At 39.8% G+C, this 24,287-nt stretch overlaps 2 protein-coding genes across 7 annotated transcripts in view; one reads left to right on the forward strand and one right to left on the reverse strand.

The window, feature by feature from the left end:
- The window catches only part of mib2 (MIB E3 ubiquitin protein ligase 2), a 94,903-nt gene that overhangs the window by 1,375 nt on the left and 69,241 nt on the right, over window positions 1–24,287 (forward strand). The gene's annotated exons all lie outside the window — the stretch shown is intronic.
- On the reverse strand, window positions 2,200–23,912 carry LOC100556425 (Golgi integral membrane protein 4). 6 transcript variants are annotated; one of them, XM_062965784.1, is made up of 14 exons: window positions 22,515–23,910; window positions 16,940–17,014; window positions 16,580–16,629; window positions 13,857–13,910; window positions 13,347–13,497; window positions 11,747–11,829; window positions 10,911–11,063; window positions 10,082–10,384; window positions 8,790–8,938; window positions 8,497–8,687; window positions 6,940–7,007; window positions 5,379–5,555; window positions 4,450–4,540; window positions 2,200–2,689 (listed from the first exon to the last, which is right to left on the reverse strand). In XM_062965784.1, exons 1-14 carry the CDS (start codon window positions 22,699–22,701, stop codon window positions 2,679–2,681), a joined length of 1,743 nt encoding a protein of 580 aa, XP_062821854.1. In that variant the 5' UTR covers window positions 22,702–23,910; the 3' UTR covers window positions 2,200–2,678. The 6 variants fall into 6 exon arrangements, 4 of the variants coding, with proteins under 4 accessions (XP_062821854.1, XP_062821853.1, XP_062821856.1 ...); XM_062965783.1 differs by having other exon boundaries at window positions 4,463–4,540; window positions 22,515–23,908; XR_010001379.1 differs by having other exon boundaries at window positions 2,673–2,689; window positions 4,463–4,540; window positions 5,375–5,555; window positions 22,515–23,912.

Genomic DNA, 24,287 nt, shown 5'->3' on the forward strand with positions numbered 1-24,287 from the left:
CTAATTTGATGTTTTATAGGCTTTTCCTTAATCCCTCCTTATTATCCAAGATATTTGCTTATCCAAGGTTCTGCCGGTCCGTTTAGCTTGGATAAGTGAGACTCTACTGTATTATAAATATAGGATGTAAGGGTTTTAGGAGATCTCAAGCTTGAAAATATTATAAATATAATATAGGATTGTGAGGGTTTTAGGAGATCTCAAGCTTGAAAATATTATAATTATAATATAGGATTGTAAGAGTTTTAGCTTGAAAATAATATATATTATAATATAGAATTTTAGACATCATGATCTTGAAAATAATAAATTCATACTATAATATAGGATTGTAAGGGTTTTAGGAGACCACAAGCTTGAAAATAATATATATTATAATATAATATAGTTTTAGGACATCATGATCTTGAAAATAATAAATTCATACTATAATATAGGATTGTAATGATTTTAGGAGATCTCATGTTTGAAAATATTTAAATATAATATAGGATGTAAGGGTTTTAGGAGACCACAAGCTTGAAAATAATATATGTTATAAAATAGGATTTTAGGACTTCATGAGCTTGAAAATAATATCTTTATAATATAGGATTGTAAGGGGTTTTAGGAGATCTCAAGCTTGAAAATATTATAAATATAATATAGGATGTAAGGGTTTTAGGAGACCTCAAGCTTGAAAATAATATATATTATAATATAGGATTTTAGGACTTCATGAGCTTGAACGTAATATATTTATAATATAATATAGGATTGTAAGGGTTTTAGGAGATCTCAAGCTTGAAAATATTATAAATATAATATAATATAGGATGTATGGGTTTTATGAGACCACAAGCTTGAAAATAATATTAATAGAATAGAATATTATATCTAAGGGTTTTAGGAGATCTCAAGCTTAAAAATTATATGTGTGTGTGTGTATACACACACACACACATATATATTATATTTTTAAGCTTGAGATCTAAAATCCTTAGATATAACATAATATATACTGTAGAGTCTCACTTATCCAACACTTGCTTATCCAAGCCTCTGGATTATCCAATGCATTTTTATAGTCAATGTTTTCAATACATTGTGATATTTTGGTGCTAAATTCGTAAATACAGTAATTACTACATAGCATTACTGCATATTGAACTAATTTTTCTGTCAAATTTGTTGTTAAACATGTTTTGGTGCTTAATTTGTAAAATCATAACCTATTTTGATGTTTAATAATTCTTAATCACTCCTTATTATCCAAGATATTCGCTTATCCAAGGTTCTGCCGGTCCGTTTAGCTTGGATTAGTGAGACTCTACTGTATATATATATGTGTGTGTGTGTGTGTGTGTGTGTGTGTGTGTGTGTGTGTATGGAATGTAAGGGTTTTAGGACATCATGGGCTTGAAAATAATACATTTATAATATAATATATAATATAATATAGGATGTAAGGGTTTTAGGAGACCACAAGCTTGAAAACAATATACGTAGTATATTTCTATTATAATATAGGATCTAAGAGTTTTAGGAGATCTCAAGCTTGAAAATATTATAAATATATAGGATGTAAAGGTTTTAGGAGATCTCAAGCTTGAAAATATTATAAATATAATATAATATAGGATGTAAGGGTTTTAAGAGATCTCAAGCTTGAAAATATTGCGTGTGTGTGTGTCTGTGTAACTTATACTCTCCTAAAACCCTTAGATTCTATATTATATATATATTATAATATAATATGATATGGTATAATATACATAATTTAGGATGTAAGGGTTTTAGGAGATCACAAGCTTGAAAAAATCATATAATAATTTATATGTATATGTGTGTGTGTGTGTGTGTGTGTGTGTGTGTGTGTGTGTATATATATATGATTTAAGGGTTTTAGCAGATCACAGACTTGAACATAACATATTTATAATATTAGATCTGAGGGTTTTATGAGACCACAAGCTTGAAAATAATATAATCACATATATGTGAGTGTATGTGTTTGCGTGTGTAATATAACAACTATAATACAATATAGGATCTAAGGGTTTTAGGGCACCACAAGCTTGAAAATAATATAATATAATTGGGTTTCTGTGAGTTTTCCGGGCTGCCTGGCCGTGCTCCAGAAGCATTCTCTCCTGACATTTTGCTCACATCTATAGCGAAACACTGGCAACATTCTCGCAAGGATGTAAAAGACAGCGATTTACCAAAAGGATTCCTTTTGTTTTAATATAAAGATGAAAAAAACTGCACAATAAAAATCAGTCAGGCAAGTCCAAGGCAAGGGAAAAGGGCGAAAGCAAGTAGCTCTTGCTGCAAAACTTCAGCCCGAACCATAATTGGAAAAAGTGGAATCTCATTTATTTTACAAATATCAGTCCTGTTTGGAAGAAGCATCCCGACATTGCTTTATGTTATACCACCCTGGAACTTGTTAAATAAACAAACAGATAGATCTGTATTTGTGGCAATTGTCTGATTTGTTTTGGAAATGTTCAGATTACGACTCTGACTGTATTGCAACAGACTTGGCCCAGGTCCTCCTCCTGAAGTTTTTTATCCAGGCTCCTGGCAGAAGCTGGTATCAGAGTCAGTAGTAGTTCTCCTTTCTGTTGCCTCCTTCTATGCGGTCCTTTTGCTCAGGGCCCAGCTCTAGATCGTCTGCATCATCCGCTTCACCTCTATGATCTTCCTATTGTCACATGGAAAAAGGAAATACGGACATGAGATTAAAAGCCTATACAACCCTAAGCTTGAATGAGACCATAAGGGCCTTCAGCCATGCGGAAATACACAATTAAAGCACTCTCAATAGCCTTTGTTTAAAGAGTATGAGTCCTGCCATATTTACTGTTTATGGACTTATTTTCACTTTTATCATATGTATAGATTAGTTGCATGTACCTGTTTGGGTTATGCTGTATTTGTGGCCAGGTTTTTAAAGTAATTGTTGTGTTTATGTGATTTATGCTGTTTTATTTATTTTGGTTATATGGTTTTAATTCATCTGTTTTAACCTATGTGCTGTTGAGCTCCCCCCATTTGAGCCGCCCCAAGTCCCTTCGGGGAGATGGTGGCAGGATACAAGAATAAGGTAGTAGTTATTATTAGTATTAGTATTAGTATTAGTATTATATTGTATGGTACAGCAAACAAGATAGATATGCTGGATTTCGTATCATAAAATCCCAAGTCGAACACTTCCCAAGTGTCTAGGACTGTGTGATGTATTTTCGGATGATGCGTGCAGATCCCAGTAGGGTGGCCTTTTGCAGTTGGCAGATCGTGATTTTGTCAATGTCTAATTATTATTACTATTATTATTACTTGGCATCAATTTGTCACACAGATGCCACAGTCCAGTGGTTGCCCCTTCACACTCTCTATCCAAGCCCACCTACTGCACAAAATCTTAAAACCAGTCTTTTGTCAGCAGGAGTTCTTTCCTTCCACCCCAATTAACCTGCTTAACTAACAAGCCAAGGCTGGCCTACTTTCCCAAAATGTATGATCCTGCAGTTGGTTACAAAGACTGATAATTTCACTTTCCCCATCCCTGGTACCTTAAATACAGAAGCATATCTATATATATATAAATGTAATGTTCGTTTTACTATGGAGTAAACAACAAAACCACCGAACCAAATCACACCAAATTTAGCCACAAAAGACATAGTCATCCAAAATACGTCTTTCAATTAAAAAAAAAACTCTAGAAAAATAGTCCAAATTAGAGGATGAGGAAGAGCCTTTTCCCCCCTAACTGCCAGTCAGAAGGGTAGGCTCTGCTGCAAGGCTATCCACTGTTATTCCACCTGGCCAACAAATGATTTCCAGAAGCCACAGCAACATGTGGCTGGGCAAAGCTAGTATGTGTGTGTGTGTGTGTGTGTATGTATGTATATATATATATGTGTGTGTGTGTGTGTGTATCTTATATAACGGGCACAAGCAGACTATTGAGTTGGCTGTTTCCAGTCCTCTTTTGGCAAAACAAGAGGGAAGAGGATTCATCTTGCCTTTTTGGCCCTTACCAACACTTCCCCGTTAGAGTTTCAAAACCCTCCGCTGCACTCTGAATCCCAAATTGCCTTTTAAATGGCACAACAGCCAAGATCAAAAGAAAGTGGTGCCAAAGGGCAGCTCCTTGCCCCTGCCTGCAATCAAAGGAGCCGCGGGCACATAATTGGTATCCAGGCATCTTCGACGATGCCAGGGCGCTAATTGGGTTCATTGCTACACAAGCCAAGCCTTTTCATCCCTCTCCCTCTCCACTTTTGCTGCTTAACAGGAAGAGGATATACTTCGGGTGCGTCTGCACTGTCGAATGCATGCAATTTGAACCTTCTTTAAGTGCTATGGAATGGTGGGAGTTGTAGTTTGGTGAGGCCCAACTCTAGGGATTCTGTAAGTGAGCCGCAGAGGGGAGAGAAAGGCTAGAAAAGAAAGAACCTGGGACTCGTACAAGGTCTTCTTCCTCGTCTTCCTGATAATCGTCCATCAGATCATTTGAAATTTTCTTAGGTCCAGGTCCAGCAGCATCCTGGGACAAAGAGATGACATTTTAAAGTCAACAAGATAACATCTTAGGAAATACTAGCATTGCCGTGGCAAAGTATGAGGCCCCTTCTACACAGCTGGATAAAATGCACACTGAAGTGGATTATATGGCAGTGTGGACTGAAGATAATCCAGTTCAAAGCAGATAATATAAGATTATAAATGGGTAATATAGCTGTGTGGAAGGGCCTTGAGTCTACACTGCCATATAATCCAGTTAAAATCTGATAATGTGTATTTTATAGCCAGTGTGGAAGAGGCCTAAGTGAGGCCTAACTCTGCCTGTCCCCTGGGCTGAGTAGGTTGCTAGGAGACCAAGTGGGCGGAGCTTAGCCTTCTAACTGGCAGCAATTGGATAAAAACAATTATTCCTCTACCTCTAATTAGGACTTTATTTTTCTTTTCTTTTTGTTGTATGAACCTAGAGGCATGGATGAAGGCAAATGCATTCCAAATGACAGCCAATGTTGTGTGGATGGGAGTGCTTTAAACACACACACATCTAACCTAGCTACCACTTTCCGTCTTAGGTTGTAACAGGGAAATTGCTGCCTTGGAGAAAACAAGTGATGCAGAGAAGATTGGGCAGCTTGTCAGAACAAGGAAGGGTTTCTTCACTTATCTCCCGGACAACAGCCTGGAGGAACACCTAGGATACATCCGTACTGTAGAATTAATGCGGTCGCCAACATCTTTCTCGCTACCTATTTTGGGATGTAGTCCTTTTACTTCCAGAGTTAGTTACAGAGCTGTTTCGTGAACATCAGATTCCAAGCAATAATGGGGTCTTTTGCCCAGTGCGCACACAGCCACATACATACAACTTTCGGGATCTTTTCCTTGGTTGAATCTTTTGCTCCATTTGTGGGGCCATCGCTGTTATTATCAGCCTGATTCGCTTTCTCTTCGATGTCCGGGCGTTCCAGCTCTGCCTCTTCGAACTCATCTTTTCCTTGGTTGTTGGGGTCCAGGGCAGGGTCAGCAGCTCGATCAGACACCTGGATAGAAAGCAAGGGAAGTCATGGTGTAATGAAGTGTGAATTTTTTGGTTTACAGATGCTATGTTTAATTGTGTTTTACAAGGGTTAATATTTCAGTTATGGCATCTCTGCACTCATGAGTTGGTTGCCATGGAGAAGTGGGCTGAGCCAACTGCTGTTTTGGTGGAGAAGTGCAGGTTTAAAAAAGAAGCAGTTAGTCTGTGCCCTGATGAGGTACGGGGAAGACTGTTCCTAGTTGAAGGAATCAGGGAGACTCAGTTGCTTATTTTTGAGTCAGTTTAAAATAAGTTTGGTGACTTATTTTAAGGTAGTCTGTCTCCCGATAAGGAACAGATAATCTGTGATTGTAATTCACAGGGTGACTGCAGTTTAGAGCAGTAGAGAAAGAAGTGACATTTTAAGGAATTTGAAACACCTCATTCTAGCTTTGCAACTGTTAACTAAAGTGCCTCTAAAGAGAAAGTTACTGTAACCATTAAGCTTTGTGCCTGAATAAACGTGTTATTGTTCTTTTAAAGATTTAAGCTTCTGTCACATATATTACCATCAAGAGTAAATAAGAAGAGAAAGAAAAACAAAAGGTCTCCTCTCTGGGTGGCTAGTGGCTGCATCTTCCCATAGTGGTGGCAAACGTTAATAATCTCCTTTACATCTGGTGACAGCATTATAAACATCTTTAATAATTGGTGGCAGCGTTTAAATAAAAACATCTTTACACTGGTGGCAGCGGTTATGTAATATACTACCTGTGCCCGGCCACGCGTTGCTGTGGCAAAGTGGTGGTGGTATTGGTTTAAAATTGTTGTGTAATTTTTATTTGACATTATTTGTATTTTTTAATTAATTTTATTGTAAGTTATCTTTTTATTTATTATATTTTATTATTTTCTTGTATAATTTTTAGTTATTTTTTGTTATTATGGTATTTTATTGTATTAATTTTTTAGTGTTTTTAATTTTTTTTAGTGTTTTTTATTATTTTTATTGGGTTGCTAGGAGACCAAGTTGGAGGAGCTTAGCCTTCTAACTGGCAGCAATTGGATAAAAGCAATTATTCCTCTCTCTCTAATTAGGACTTTATTTTTCTTTTCTTTTTGTTGTATCAACCTAGAGCCATGGATGATGGGTTGTGTTGTCAAATTTCGTGGTTGAGGGGCCTGTAGTTTTGTTGTTTTGTGGGTCGCCGTGATGCCATCACTCTTTTATATATAGAGATAATAATATAATATAATATATATTTATTTAATAAAAACAACAACATCTCCACACATGGTTTCCAAATCTTTGAGCATTTGGGTTGCGCTTCTCTGAACACATTGCAGCGCACCAATGTCAATACTCCACCCAATGCCCAATTCAGACCCTTCCTATTTCCTCTTACCGCAGATTGATGGGCAGTTGCCTCCTTATAAGAGCGTGGGTTATCTTCTCTTGCAATTATGCCCGCATCTGAAGAAAGCAAGTTGAGATGTAAACAAGCCATGCCTATCTACTATTCAGGTGCATCCTGGCTGGTTATCTTAACCTGGTTATACAGACCAACAGTTCACTGCTCACCTAACAGATCGAAAACAGCTGTGAGTAGATAAATAGGTACTGCTTAAGCAGGGAGGTATTTTAATGGCACCATAAAGGAAATACCGTAAAAATGCTGGCGATCAAAAAAAGAAGGAAGTCTATGAACAGGGCTCTTTGACTTGGAGGATGGAGCGACAGCACCCCCAGTGGCCGGAATCGAGCACAACTTCCAGGACGCCGAAGATGGGAAATGCCTATATATCTCTATTTGTTGTCTGTCCTGTCTGTATATAATGGAACTAGCTGTGCCCGGCCACGCGTTGCTGTGGCTGATGGGAATCATTTGTTGACCAGTTGGAATAGCAGTGAATAGCCTTGCAGTCTTAAAGTCTGGGTGTTTTCTCCTTACGTGAATCCTTGTTTGGTGAGCAGGAATACAATGGAATAGGTTTGCTGCTTGGAAGGCTGGGTAGTCGCATTGTAGGGAAATGGTTTTTTAGCCAATTTGAATGGCACTGAATAGCCTCGCTGTTTGAAAGACTGACTGCTTTCTACATAGGGGCATCCTTTCTTGGGCAGGCTGAATGAGACGGAGTAGCCTCATGGCTTGAAACCCTGAGGGTGTACTATGAAGGGGAAATCTTGCTTGGTTAGGTTGAATAGCACTGAATAGCCTTGCTGTTTGGAAGCCTGGTTGCTTCCTGCCTGGGGGAATCCTTTGTTGGGAGGTGTTAACTGGCCCTGTTGGTTTCCTGTCTGGAATTCCCATTTTCAGAGTGTTTTCTTTATGTAATGTCCTGATTTTAGAGATTATATTGTTGCTTCCTGCCTGGGGAATCCTTTGTTGGGAGGTGTTAGCTGGCCCTGTTGGTTTCCTTTCTGGAATTCCCATTTTCTATCTCCCAAAGAAAATAAATTGTTAAAAGAAAAGAAACCTCGGTCCTTGCGGCCTCCCTCCAGCCTGGCTCTTCGGGGGAGGGGGGGGGCTTTCTGGAAGGCGCCCCCCGCCTTCGCCTCTGCAGGCCTCAACATCAAAAAAAGAAAAGAAAAGAAAAACCTTGGGGCCTCGCAGCCCTCCTCTTCGGCGGGCGTCACAGGCCCCGCTGCGTGGAGGCCCCTCCTCCTCCGACCACCATGGGGCCTTCCAGCCAGGCTGACGGCTGGGGTTTTAAGGCCCTGTGGAGGTTTTTGACGGGATTTTTAATTGTATCAACCTAGAGGCGTGGATGATGCGTTGTGTTGTCCAATTTTGAGGTTGGGGGGCCCGTAGTTTAGTTGTTTTGCTCGGTGCCGCGATTCCATCACTCTTTTATATATATATATAGATTGAATATCCGCCGTATATGTGTACTGTGAACCGCCCTGGGAAGGGTGGAATATAAATTCTGTAAATACTTCCGACCTTCTGCGGAAACCGTACCCATTTGAAGCTCCTCGTTATCCGTGTTTCCTTTTCCATCTGCCCAGTTGGATGGCAGCGGCCGCTCCACACCTTCTTGTTGACCTGCCATCTTTGGATTGCCATTTGCCACCACTGGCTCACGAATGCTTTGTGAGTAAGGATGCTTCTCATCCATCTGGGCATTGACTTTTTTCACAATGTCTTGCCAGCTGAAGGGGAAAGAAAGCGAAAGCCATTGGCATCCGGGTGGGAATTGTGGGAATCATGCTGTGACTCATCCTAGGGCCCATTAACCTCACCGCAGGGCATACCTTTGCACGGCAGGATCCCACTGGCTTCCCATGGAGGGCTGTTTACCCAAAGTCTGTGCTGTCTCCAAAGCAGGCGAAATCCTGTGATCACGTGAAAGATCTTCAGGGTGTACATTTCCCTCATTTTCTGCCCGCGTTGATTTGTGATCCTATAGAGGAATGGGAAAGAACCCAAAGGTGTAACTGGGACCAGTATGATGTAAATATATAGTGTTTGTTTTACTCACAACATATATTTAAATATACGGGTACATTTCTTGTCAGGTTCAACTTTAAAACGTTTCAGTTTGTATCTTTAATTTATAGTCTTTAACAGTCTCTTCAAAACTATATTGATCTGTACAGCTCTCTTTCATAACAGTCTACTTCCAAAGAAACTCAAGCCTCAACTGTCTTCTGCACTCAAACAGACTCAAGCCTCAACTGTCTTCTGCACTCAGACTCAAGCCTCAACTATCTTCTGCACTCAAACAGACTCAAGCCTCAACTGTCTTCTGCACTCAAACAGACTCAAGCCTCAACTGTCTTCTGCGTTCAGACAGACTTAAGCCTCAACTGTCTTCTGCACTCAAACAGACTCAAGCCTCAACTGTCTTCTGCACTCAAACAGACTCAAGCCTCAACTGTCTTCTGCACTCAAACAGACTCAAGCCTCAACTGTCTTCTGCGTTCAGACAGACTTAAGCCTCAACTGTCTTCTGCACTCAAAACAGACTCAAGCCTCAACTGTCTTTTGCATTCAAACAGACTCAAGCCTCAACTGTCTTCTGCGTTCAAACAGACTCAAGCCTCAACTGTCTTCTGCACTCAAACAGACTCAAGCCTCAACTGTCTTTTGCATTCAAACAGACTCAAGCCTCAATTGTCTTCTGCGTTCAAACAGACTCAAGCCTCAACTGTCTTCTGCAGTCAAACAGACTCACGCCTCAACTGTCTTCTGCACTCAAACAGACTCAAGCCTCAACTGTCTTCTGCACTCAAACAGACTCAAGCCTCAATTGTATTCTGCATTCAAACAGACTCAAGCCTCAACTGTCTTCTGCGTTCAAACAGTCTCAAGCCTCAACTGTCTTCTGCATTCAAACAGACTCAAGCCTCAACTGTCTTCTGCATTCAAACAGACTCAAGCCTCAACTGTCTTCTGCACTCAAACAGACTCAAGCCTCAACTGTCTTCTGCACTCAAACAGACTCAAGCCTCAACTGCCTTCTACATTCAAACAGACTCAAGCCTCAACTGTCTTCTGCACTCAAACAGATTCAATCCTCAACTGTCTTGCAGTATATTCTTACCGGGTTTCCGTTCTGCACGCTGTTCACCATCCTTGTGAAGCGAATGATGGCGTTGTCCTTCCGCCCTGACGGAGCCCAGGCCACAGGTGGCAAATGACCGTCATCGGGCGGAACCACTTGACTCAGTGGCATGCTGCCTTGCGACTTCGGACCGTCATTTCTGTGTGAGACCTGGCCATCAGGAAGGTTTTCGCCTCCTTGGTGCTTGATGTCCGAGGCCTGAGCAAAGACGGAGCTCCCCGCTGAAGCGACCGTCTTCTCCAGGGGGTTCAGAGATGCTTTCGCGTCATTACTCGTCGAAGCCTAGAACGGGAAAGCATTGCCACAAGTTCATCTTGCCTGGGTCCAGAAGGTTCTCCCTATGTCTTAATTGTTGGAAATAGCAACCTCCCAAGCCTTTCACTATTCATTTATTAATGTATATATACACCTATCTTCTATGTGTATGTTGATTTGCCAGTTTGACTGTACCTCTTTGTTGTGGGAGAGGTTATAGACATGTATATGTACTGAGCATGTTCAGACTCAGGACTCTATTTTGTATTCTGTTTGCATCAGACCTCAGTGGAGGTGGATGCTTGTTTGCTGTTTGGACTTCAGTAAAGAAGTATGACGTAAGGACTTCAGTAAGTACAACTATAGGTTGCTGTGAGTCTTTCGGGCTGTATGTCCATGTTCCAGAAGCTTTCTCTCCTGATGTTTTGCCCACTTCTGTGGCAGGCATCCTCAGAGGTTGTGAGGTATGTCTAATAATGGCATTGAATGTTTGCCATGTATAAATAACAATGGATTAACACAATAAATGCAAGAAGGGAAATGGGTCCCACACCTTGGACCGAACAACTTGCAGTGGGCCAAGTGCTGGCATTGGGGGCTGCTCCTTCACTGGCGGCTTCTGCTGCCCTTTCATCACAACCATCTCTTTGAAACTTGGCATCTTTTGAAGGGTTTCCTTGAGCTGCCGGAATTCTTCCATCTGAACCTAGATCGGGAACAAAGAGAAAGAGTGTAATGAAGTACGAATTTTGGTTTACAGATGTTATGTTTAATTGTGTGTTTATGTTTTAAAAGGATAAGTATTACAGTTATTGCATCTCAGCACTCAGAGGCTGGTTGCCATGGAGAAGTAGGCGGAGCCAACTGCTGTTTAGTTGAAGAAGTGCAGAGTTTAAAAAAGAAAGTCAGTCTGTGCTCTGATGAGGCACAGGGAAGATTGATTCTAGGTTGATGGGATCAAGGAGACTCACTTGTTTATTTTGAGTCGGTTTTAAATAAGTTTGGTGACTTATTTAATGTAGTCTGTGTCCTGGTAAGGCACAGATAATCTGTGATAGTATATCGCAGGGGTGACTGTGGTTTGAAGTCACTGGATAGTCCAAGTTTCAGACTTTGGGAACCAATCCCAGCTGGACTCACAGAGATCCATTGAAGTAACAGTTAGAAAGGAGCAGAGGAATAGGTTTTAACTACTTTAAGTAAAAGAAGTGATACTTTAGAGAGTTGGATTCATCTCATTCTAGTATTGTAACTGTTAATAAGAATACCTCTAAGTGAGAAACAACATTGTAACCACTAAGCTCTGTGCCTGAATAAACTTCCAACATCTAAGCCTCTGTCGCATATAACCCTAAACAGACTGAAAAGAAACCTGTTTCCAAAACTTACACGAGCATTGAGTAGTTGTGAATGGATATCCTGGTGGGCCTTCCGAAGTAGTTTGCTTTCTTCTCTCAGCTTGTAAACCGTATCTACAACACACACAAACAATAGAACATCAGTGATATGGAAGTTAAATAATACTGAGCTTCATTTCGGGTTTGTTAAATGATTACACTGTGGAATTAATGCAGTTTGACACCCCATGGAATCAAGTGATTAACGGAAATGTACAACATCTATATAAATAAAAATGTAATGTACGTTTGTAGGACTGAGTAAACAACAAAACCACTGAACCAAATCACACCAAATTTGGCCACAAAAAGACATGCCTTATATAATAGAGTATAAGCCGACTCGAATATAAGCCAAGGCACCTAATTTTACCACAAAAAAAAACTGGGAAAACATTGACTCCAGTATAAGCCGAGTGGTAAATTTCAGAAATAAAAATAGATACCAATAAAATTACATGAATTGAGGCATCAGTAGTTTCAGTGTTTTTGAATATTTACATCAAGCTCTAATTTAAGATAAGACTCCAACTCGGATCAAATCATTATTCTCATCTTCTTCAATGTAAATGTGCTTATGTATCCTTTTAATAATAATAGAGTAAAATAATACATGTAATAATAATAAATAGAGTAAAATAATACATGTAATAATAAATAGAGTAAAATAATATGTGTAATAATAATAATAATAATAATAAATAATACAGGAAAATAATATGTGTAATAATAATAATAAATATAGGAAAATAATACATGTAGTAATAAATAGAGTAAAATAATAAATATAATAATAATATCAGAGTGAAATAATAAATATATTAATAATAATAACCACAGAGTAAAATAAATGTAATAGTAGCAACAATAATAGAGTACAATAATAAATGTCATAATAATAGAGTAAAATAATAAATGTAATAATACCAATAATAATAGAGAAAAATAATAACTGCACCATATATTCTCGAGTATAAGCTGACCCAAATATAAGCCAACCAGGATCCTCACCCGAGTATAAGCCGAGGGGGGCTTTTTCAGTCTTAAAAAAGGGCTGAAAAACTAGGCTTATACTTGAGTATATACAGTAAATAACACTGAGCTTCATTTCGGGTCTGTTAAATGATTACATGGTGGAATTAATGCAGTTTGACACCCCATGTAATCGAGTGATGAACGGAAATGTAATACATATATAGCTGTGCCCGGCCATGCGTTTCTGTGTCTAGGACTTAATTTTTCTTTTCTTTTTGTTGTATGAACGTAGAGGCATGGATGGGAGGTTGTGCTGTCAATTTTCAAGGTTGTGGGGCGTTTAGTTTAGTTGTTTTGTCCGGTGCCGTGATTCCATTACCCTTTTATATATATAGATAAATGTAATGTACGTTTGTAGGACTGAGTAAACAACAAAACCACTGAACCAATTCACACCAAATTTGACCACAAAAGGACATACATAGTCATCCAACCTATGTCTTTCAAACAAAAAAATCCTGGAAAATAAAGTCCGAATTAGAGAACGAGGAAGAGCCGTTTTCAACCCTGGTTGCTGGTCAGAAGGGTAGGCCCTAGAATTTGTCTCCTAGAATTACCCTGCAAAGCCAAGATCTCGCTCTCCTTCTCCCGCTGCAGCTGGGCATATTTTTGGTTGTGGGTCTCCACGATTTTGCGATGCTCCAGTTTCAGCCCGTTGTGCTGCAGCTGCAGATCCACCAGTTGTTTCTTGACTTCGTCGTGCTGGTTCTGATCCGGGGAAATGAAAAAAGAATCAACGAGGGTGCATCTACATATTACGAGCAAGGAGTGGGTGCCAATTCCCGGTCTCATCTCCATTCCATTCCATTACCTTCCCGCTGGAGCAGTACCTATTGATCTACTCATACTCTGTGGGTTGGTGCTCATCTCTATTTCTAAGCCAAAGAACCAGCGTTGTCTGTAGACACCTCCAAGGTCATGTGGCCATTGGCATGACTGCATGGAGCGCTGATCCCTTCCCGCCGGAGCAGTACCTATTGATCTACTCACACTTGAATGTTTTCGAACTGCTAGGTTGGCAGAAGGAGGCAATTCATTTAATAATAATAAAATAAAATAAAATTTACCTTCAGGATCTTATGCTGTGAGCTCAATGCGCCGTATCTATTCATGGAATCTTGCTACAAATGGGGTAAAAAATAAAAAGTATTATTTTTTTTATAAGGACCTTGACCTTATTATCTTCCTAGACATTAAGTCTAATCGTGTCCGGCTCTGGGGGTCGGTGCTCATCTCTATTTCTAAGCCGAAGAGCCGGCGTTGTCCATAGACACCTCCAACGTCATGTGGACATAGTCGTGACTTCATGGAACACTGTTACCTTCCCGCCGGAGCAGTACCTATTGATCTACTCATACTCTGGGGGTTGGTGCTCATCTCCATTTCTAAGCCTAAGCCGGCGTTGTCCATAGACACCTCCAACGTCATGTGGCCATAGTCATGACTGCATGAAGCACCGTTACCTTCCCGCCAGAGCAGTACCTATTGCTCTACTCATACTCTGTGGGTTGGTGCTCATCTCCATTTCTAAGCCTAAGAGCCAGCGTTGTCCGTAGACACCTCCAATGTCATGTGGCCATACTCATGACTACATGGAACACTGTTACCTTCCCGCCAGAGCAGTACGTTTTGCTCTACTCATACTCTGTGGGTTGGTGCTCATCTCCATTTCTAAGCCTAAGAGCCGGCGTTGTCCGTAGACACCTCCAACGTCATGTGGCCATACTCATGACTACATGGAACACTGTTACCTTCCCGCCAGAGCAGTACGTTTTGCTCTACTCATACTCTGTGGGTTGGTGCTCATCTCCATTTCTAAGCCTAAGAGCCGGCGTTGTCCGTAGACACCTCCAACGTCATGTGGCCATAGTCATGACTACATGGAACACTGTTACCTTCCCGCCGGAGCAGTACCTATTGATCTACTCACACTCTGGGGATTGGTGCTCATCTCCATTTCTAAGCTAAAGAGCTGGCGTTGTCCATAGACACCTCCAATGTCATGTGGACATAGTCATGACTGCATGGAGCACCATTACATTCCCACCGGAGCAGTACCTATTGCTCTACTCACACTCTGTGGGTTGGTGCTCATCTCCATTTCTAAGCCTAATAGCTGGCGTTGTCCGTAGACACCTCCTATGTCATGTGACCATAGTCATGACTGCATGGAACACCGTTACCTTCCCGCCTGAGCAGTACCTATTGATCTACTCACACTCTGTGGTTTGGTGCTCATCTCCATTTCTAATCCTAAGAGCCGGCATTGTCCGTAGACACCTCCAAAGTCATGTGTCCACTGACATGACTGCATGGACCGCCGTTACCTTCCCACCGGAGTAGTACCTATTGCTCTACTCATACTCTGTGGGTTGGTGCTCATCTCCATTTCTAAGCTTAATAGCTGGCGTTGTCCATAGACACCTCCAAGGTCATGTGGACATAGTCACAACTGCATGGAGCACCATTAACTTCCCGCTGGAGCAGTACCTATTGATTTACTCACATATGCATGTTTTCGAACTGCTAGGTTGACAGAAGCTCAGCTTCTGATCCAGAATGTTGCAGATTCGATCCCAGTTAGAAAGACGGAGTTAATGCAGTTTAAACTGCTATGGAATCCTGGAAGTGGTAGTTTTGCAAGGCCTTTAGCCTTCTCTGCCAAAGAGCGCCGAGCCTCGCCAAACTAGAAGTCCCAGGATATTGATGTGATGCATACTTAATAATAATAATAATAATAATAATAATAATAATAATAATAATTACATCACATAGTCCTAGACACTTGGGAAGTGTCTGACGTGTGATTTTTGTGATACGAAATCCAGCATGTCTATCTTGTTTGCTGTGTCATATTAAAATAATAATAATAATAATAAGTGTCCTAGACACCTGGGAAGTGTTCGACTTGTGATTTTGTGATACGAAATCCAGCATGTCTATCTTGTTTGCTGTGTCATAATAATAATAATAATAATAATAATAATAATAATAATAAGTGTCCTAGACACTTGGGAAGTGTTTGACTTGTGATTTTGTGATACGAAATCCAGCATGTCTATCTTGTTTGCTGTGTCATAATAAAATAATAATAATAATAATAATAATAATAAAAAGTGTCCTAGACAAAAAAAACAGTATAAGAAAACCGCACTACAAACTAGAGCTGACAGCTGGCACAGCAAAACATTGTACATAGTCCTAAACACTTGGGAAGAGTTCGACTTGTGATTTTGTGATACGAAATCCAGCATATAGATCTCGTTTGCTATGTCAATAAAATAATAATAATAATAATAATAATAAAATACATCACACAGTCCTAGACACTTGGGAAGTGTTTGACTTGTGATTTTGTGAAACGAAATCCAGCATGTCTATCTTGTTTGCTGTGTCATAATAAAATAATAATAATAATAATAATAATAATAATAATAATAATAAAAAGTGTCCTAGACAAAAAAAACAGTATAAGAAAACCGCACTACAAACTAGAGCTGACAGCTGGCACAGCAAAACATTGTACATAGTCCTAAACACTTGGGAAGAGTTCGACTTGTGATTTTGTGATACGAAATCCAGCATATAGATCTCGTTTGCTATGTCAATAAAATAATAATAATAATAATAAAATACATCACACAGTCCTAGACACTTGGGAAGTGTTTGACTTGTGATTTTGTGAAACGAAATCCAGCATGTCTATCTTGTTTGCTGTGTCATAATAAAATAATAATAATAATAATAATAATAATAACAACAACAACAACTTCCATCTGGTTCTACCCACCTTTTCTTTATTCAGGGCTTCCTGAGCTTCTAACTTGTACACTAAAAAGTCTAAAATTGGAAGAAAGAGAAGGGATTCGTGAGATGGAATTTCCTAGAATCTGGTTCATATGTTTATTTAAGTTTTTTTATTCGAGAGAGTGCAATAAAATGGCAATAGTAAAACAAACAAGTAAAAGTGACATGCAATATTAAAACTGGTCTTTGGTGACCCCCAACCATAAAATTATTTGCTGCTGTTATGGATCGTAATGTAAATATCTGATATGCAGGATGTGTTTTCATGCACCAAATTTGGCACAAATATCTAATACGGCCAAATGAATATCCTCCCAATAATATTTCGGGTTGTTCAACTCACCTTCTTTCGTCTTTTTGTGCTCTCCTCTCTCCTTCTGCAAGGACCGTTCTAGGCGGGATCTGTGTTCGTAAACAACTGCAGGCAACAAGGAAATTTAGAAATGGGACGAGATAAAAATTCAGCACCAGTATCATGCCTTCACATGGTCGTTTCACCCACATCTATGGCAGGCATCCTCAGAGGTTGTGAGGTGTGTTGGAAACTAGGCAAGCGGGGTTTATGTCCTGGAATGCAAAGATACTATATGTGTGTTAACTGGGAAATCAAATGCATGGAGCCGATCGGCTGAGTTTGCAAGGACCTGGGAATTGGTTTTGGAACTGTTACTATCCTGCTGCTGGAGAACAGGTTTTGCCCACATCTATGACAGGCATCCTCAGAGGTTGTGAGGTGTGTTGGAAACTAGGCAAGTGGGGTTTATGTCATGGTATGCGAAGATACTATATGTGTGATAACTGGAAAATCAAATGCATGGAGCCGATTGGCTGAGTTTGCAAGGACCTGGGAATTGGTTTTGGGACTGTTACTATTCTGCTGCTGGAGAACTGGTTTCGCCCACATCTATGGCCGGCATCCTCAGAGGTTGTGAAGTGTGTTGGAAACTAGGCAAGTGGGGTTTATGTCCTGGTATGCAAAGATACTATATGTGTGATAACTGGAAAATCAAGGACCTGGGAATTAGTTTTGGAACTGTTACTATCCTTCTGCTGGAGAACTGCTTTCACCCACATCTATGGCAGGCATCCTCAGAAGTTGTGAGGTGTGTTGGAAACTAGGCAAGTGGGGTTTATGTCATGGTATGCAAAGATACTATATGTGTAATAACTGGAAAATCAAGGACCTGGGAATTGGTTTTGGAACTGTTACTATCCTGCTGCTGGAGAACTGGTTTCGCCCACATCTATGGCAGGCATCCTTAGAGGTTGTGAGGTGTGTTGGAAACTAAGCAAGTGGGATTTATGTCCTGGTATGCAAAGATACTATATGTGTGATAACTGGAAAATCAAATGCATGGAGCCGATTGGCTGAGTTTGCAAGGAACTGGGAATTGGTTTTGGAACTGTTACTATCCTGCTGCTGGAAAACTGGTTTCTCCCACATCTACTAGGCAAGTGGGGTTTATGCCATTGTATGCAAAGATACTATATGTGTGTTAACTGGAAAATCAAATGCATGGAGCCGATCGGCTGAGTTTGCAAGGACCTGGGAATTGGTTTTGGAACTGTTACTATCCTGCTGCTGGAGAACAGGTTTTGCCCACATCCATGACAGGCATCCTCAGAGGTTGTGAGGTGTGTTGGAAACTAGGCAAGTGTATGTGTGTTAACTGGAAAATCAAATGCATGGAGCCGATTGGCTGAGTTTGCAAGGACCTGAGGAATTGATTTTGGAACTGTTGCTATCCTGCTGCTGGAGAACTGGTTTTGCCCACATCTGTGGCAGGCATCCTCAGAGGTTGTGAGGTGTGTTGGAAACTAGGCAAGTGGGGTTTATGCCATGATATGCAAAGATACTATATGTGTGTTAATCAAATGCATGGAGCCGATTTGGGTGAGTTTGCAAGGACCTGGGGATTGGTTTTGGAACTGTTACTATCCTGCTGCTGGAGAACTGGTTTCGCCCACATCTATGGCAGGCATCCTCAGAGGTTGTGAGGTGTGTTGGAAACTAGGCAAGTGGGGTTTATGCCATGATATGCAAAGATACTATATGTGTGTTAATCAAATGCATGGAGCCGATTGGCTGAGTTTGCAAGGACCTGAGGAATTGGTTTTGGAACTGTTACTATCCTGCTGCTGGAGAACTGGTTTCACCCCATCTATGACAGGCATCTTTGCATGCCATGACATAAACTACACTTGCCGTGTTTCCAACACACCTCACAACGCCTGAGGATGGCTGCCAAAGATGTGGGTGAAATGTCAGGAGAGAATGCTTCTGTAAAATGGCTGGAAAACTCACAGCAACCCAGTGATTCTGGCTATGAAAGCCTTCGACAACATGGGTTTCTTTGCTTTCCCCATGCTTTATCTTAATGCATAAATGCCTAGGGGCAAGAACATTGTACAAGGCTTCTCTCTCGCTCTACCAGAGTCAAGCTAGACATTAATAGCTGCCTTTGGATGCCAGCTATTGTTTGTTTTTGGCTCAGACCAAGGAAGAGGAAGACGTTCCTCACTTCCAAGTGAAGAACACCCCAGGCCAGACTTTCAAGATTTGGTGGTTGAACAATGGCTTTCCGTCAGCTTTGAGAGGGGCAGGCACAGAGGTCACACGAGAGTAAAATCACTAATAGATCTGCTGTCAAAATGTAAGACAAAATTTAAAATCTACCTTAGTATAACATTTATTATTATTATTATTATTGACAAGAAGACACAGTATGACACAGCAAATGAGATATATATGCTGGATTTCGTAGGACTGGATGATGTATTTTTGGATGATGCGAGCAGATCCCACATTTATTATTACAGTAGAGTCTCACTTATCCAAGCCTCGCTTATCCAAGCCTCTGGATAATCCAAGCCATTTTGGTAGTCAATGTTTTCAATATATCGTGATATTTTGGTGCTAAATTCGTAAATACAGTAATTACAACATAACATTACTGCGTATTGAACTACTTTTTCTGTCAAATTTGTTGTATAACATGAAGTTTTGGTGCTTAATATGTAAAATCATAACCTAATTTGATGTTTAATAGGCTTTTCCTTAATCCCTCCTTTTTATCCAAGATATTCGCTTATCCAAGCTTCTGCCGGCCCGTTTAGCTTGGATAAGTGAGACTCTACTGTATTATTATTATTATTATTATTATTGACACAAAGACATAGTATGACACAGATGCATATACTGGATTTAGTATCACAAAATCACAAGTCGAAAACTTCCCAAGCATTTAGGACTGTGTGATGTATTTTCGGATGATGTGCGCAGATCCCAGTAAGGTGGCCTTTTTATTATTATTATTATTATTATTATTGTTACTAGAAAATAAGGAGGTGGCTAGCTCATAAACACTGGAAATATTGTTCTGTATTCTGTATTCTTGGAGCCGCCCGCCATATTACTACATCCGTTTTTAATACTAATGATATTTAATATTGTTTTAATATTTGTATATATGTATATGTATATATGTATATTTTAAACTGTACTGTAACTTTTTTAATGTTAGCTGTTTTGAGTAGGATATAAATCAACATAATATTTATTTATTTATTTATTTATTTATTTGCGACGTTTATATCCCGCCCTTCTCACCCTGAAGGGGACTCATAATAATAATAATAATAATAATAATAATAATAATAATAATAATAATAATAACAACAACAACTTGGGAAGTGTTCAACTTGTGATTTTGTGATACAAAATCCAGTATATGTATCTGTGTCATACTATGTCTTTGTGTCAATAATAATAATAATAATAATAATAATAGATGTGGGATCTGCGCACATCATCCGAAAATACATCATACAGTCCTAAAAGCTTGGGAAGTGTTCGACTTGTGATTTTGTGATATCGTATCCAGCATATCTATTTTGTTTGCTGTGTCATACTATGTTGTTGTGTCAATAATAATAATAAATGTAGGTGCTGATACTAACATTTTAATTAATGTGTCATTTTAAGGTTTTGAAGTGTCTGAATGGATCTTTCCAATCAACATATAATTCAATTAAATTCAATGTGAGTGATGAAAAATTTGGAAGGATAACAAAAAGAAATTTCAGAATGATATGGTTTCAATATAACATTTTAATTATTGTACTAGCTTGGGTACCTGGCACTGTTCGAAAAGGTCAATTTTTAATTGTACTGGGCAAGTAGAATTAATGCAGCTTGACACTACTTTAACTTCCATGGTTCAGTCCAACAGGATCCTGGAGTTTGTAGTTTGGTGAGGCACTGAAGGCAAAATACATTGTGAAACTCGAAGATCCGACAGAGTAAAGGGCAGCTGGAAGCATCATGCGGACCATATGCCGGTCTGAAATTGCATGCCAAACATTGGGATAAATGTCATATCCTGTCACGTTGGGGTTGACGAGACGCTGGTATGCAGCTCAAGACAGAGTTCTCTTTACAATACAGGTCTGAGAAAATGAAGCTCTGGAAAAAGGATGATACTGTACCAAATTTCCATCCTTGAGAAACTCCTCAAAGCACAGCAGACAAAAAACCAGTACAAGAAAACCGCACTACAAACTAGAGCTGATAGCTGGCACAGCAAAACATAGTCCTAAACACTTGGGAAGAGTTCGACTTGTGATTTTGTGATGCGAAATCCAGCATATAGATCTCATTTGCTATGTCAATAATAATAATAATAATAATAATAATAATAATAATAATAATAAAAATATATCACACAGTCCTAGACACTTGGAAAGTGTTCGACTTGTGATTTTGTGATGCGAAATCCAGCATATACATCTCGTTTGCTATGTCAATAAAATAATAATAATAATAATAAAATACATCACACAGTCCTAGACACTTGGGAAGTGTTCGACTTGTGATTTTGTGATGCGAAATCCAGCATATAGATCTCGTTTGCTATGTCAATAAAATAATAATAATAATAATAATAATAATAATAATAATAATAATAATAATAATAAAATACATCACACAGTCCTAGACACTTGGGAAGTGTTCGACTTGTGATTTTGTGATACGAAATCCAGTGTATAGATCTTGTTTGCTGTGTCATACTAAATAATAATAATAATAATAATAATAATAATAATAATAATAATAATAATATAAATTGGACACAGGCGGAACTGGACAATTTGGACAGAAAAACAAGAAAACTCATGAGCATCCGTCATTCACTGTACCCTCGCAGTGATATTGACCGACTATATCTGCCTAGAAGATCAGGGGGCAGAGGACTCTTACAAGTTAAACAAGCAGTCAAAGAAGAAGAACATGCCCTGGAAGAATATGGAAAGCAAAGTGAAGAACCTGCTTTGATTGAAGTCAAAAATCAGAAACTCCTCAAAGCACAGCAGACAAAAAACCAGTACAAGAAAACCGCACTACAAACTAGCGCTGACAGCTGGCACAGTAAAACATAGTCCTAAACACTTGGGAAGAGTTCAACTTGTGATTTTGTGATGCGAAATCCAGCATATAGATCTCGTTTGCTATGTCAACAAAATAATAATAATAACAAAATAATAATAATAAATAATGATGTTGACCGGCTATATCTGCCTAGAAGATCGGGGGCAGAGGACTCTTACAAGTCAAACAAGCAGTCAAAGAAGAAGAACATGCCCTGGCAGAATATGGAAAGCAAAGTGAAGAACCTGCTTTGATTGAAGTCAAAAATCAGAAACTCCTCAAAGCACAGCAGACAAAACACCAGTACAAGAAAACCGCACTACAAACTAGCACAGTAAAACATAGTCCTAAACACTTGGGAAGAGTTCAACTTGTGATTTTGTGATGCGAAATCCAGCATATAGATCTTGTTTGTCATGTCAATAAAATAATAATAATAATAATAATAATAATAATAATAATAATAATAATAATAATAAGTTTTGCTCACCTTGCAACTGGGCCGAAAGGGTCTCCTGTTGCTGCTTGTACTTGAGGGCCAAGTCTCCGGCCGCCTTGACCTTCTGCTGGAAGCGGTTGTAGAGGAAACCCCCGGAGCCCAGGACGGCGAAGACCACCAAGCAGAGCCCCGTTTGCCAGAGACCTTTCTGCCTCCGGGTGCACAGTCCGGTCCCCATCCCCGAAGAGAAACCACGTCTTCGCCGTGCCCTTTAGCACAGCATTGGGTCCAGATGTTGGCGGACAAAAGGGAAAGCCAGCTCCACCTCTGTCCCCTTTAGATCCTCTCTTGTCTGTTGTGTTTACCATTCCAGCCCAGGCTTGGGATCCCCATCAAGGTAGAGAAGTTTCTCGGCCACTGGGAGAAAACTTCGGAAGAAGGAAAAACACATCACCCCCTGAAACCCGTGGCTTGCAAGGAGACGGAGCGATTGGAGGCTTGCAGAGAGGAAGGAAGGAAGGAAGGAGAGAGGCCAGAGGGAGAAAGAAGAAGGATGTGGATGGATGACGGGCAGGGAGGAGCTGGACCAGGCAAAGAAGAAGGAAGTGCTTTGGAAGGAGACGGGAAGAGCAGCAGGCCCCAAAGGACATCTAGTCCAACCCCTTCTGCCTTCAAAGGAAGACAGAATTATAGAATCACTAGCTGTGCCCAGCCACGCGTTGCGGTGGCTAGGACTTAATTTTTCTTTTCTTTTTGTTGTATGAACGTAGAGGCGTGGATGAGAGGTTGTGCTGTCAATTTTCAAGGTTGTGGGGCATTTAGTTTAGTTGTTTTGTCCGGTGCCGTGATTCCATTACCCTTTTATATATATAGATAATAATATGAATAGTATATGTATGTATGTACTTTTTTTTTCTTTTTGTTGTATGAACCTAGAGGCGTGGATGAGAGGTTGTGCTGTCAATTTTCAAGGTTGTGGGGCATTTAGTTTAGTTGTTTTGTCCGGTGCCATGATTCCATTACCCTTTTATATATATAGATAATAATATGAATAGTATATGTATGTATGTACTTTTTTTTCTTTTTGTTGTATGAACCTAGAGGCGTGGATGAGAGGTTGTGCTGTCAATTTTCAAGGTTGTGGGGCATTTAGTTTAGTTGTTTTGTCCGGTGCCGTGATTCCATTACCCTTTTATATATATAGATAATAATATGAATAGTATATGTATGTATGTACTTTTTTTTTCTTTTTGTTGTATGAACCTAGAGGCATGGATGAGAGGTTGTGCTGTCAATTTTCAAGGTTGCGGGGCATTTAGTTTAGTTGTTTTGTCCGATGCCGTGATTCCATTACCCTTTTATATATATAGATGGAATTGAAGAGACCCCAAAGGCCATCCAGTCCAACCCGTTCTGTCATTGAAAGGATTATAGAAATGCAAGAGACCCCAAAGGCCATCCAGTCCAACCCCTTCTGCCGTTGGAGGGATGATAGGAATGCAGGAGACCCCAAAGGCCATCCAGTCCAACCCCTTCTGCCTTTGGAAGGATGATAGGAATGCAGGAGACCCCAAAGGCCATCCAGTCCAACCCTTCTGCTATTGGAAGCAAATACAGAATTAAGGAGTTATGAAATCAGAAGAGACCCCAAAGGCCATCCAGTCCAACTCTTCTGTAACTGGAAAGATTATAGAAATGCAGGGGATCCCAAAGGCCATCCAGTCCAACCCCTTCTGCTATTGGAAGCAAATACAGAATTACAGAGTTATGAAATCAGAAGAGACCCCAAAGGCCATCCAGTCCAACCCCTTCTGTCATTGAAAG

This window comes from Anolis carolinensis, unplaced genomic scaffold, assembly GCF_035594765.1.
Source record: "Anolis carolinensis isolate JA03-04 unplaced genomic scaffold, rAnoCar3.1.pri scaffold_15, whole genome shotgun sequence".
NCBI lineage: Eukaryota > Metazoa > Chordata > Lepidosauria > Squamata > Dactyloidae > Anolis > Anolis carolinensis.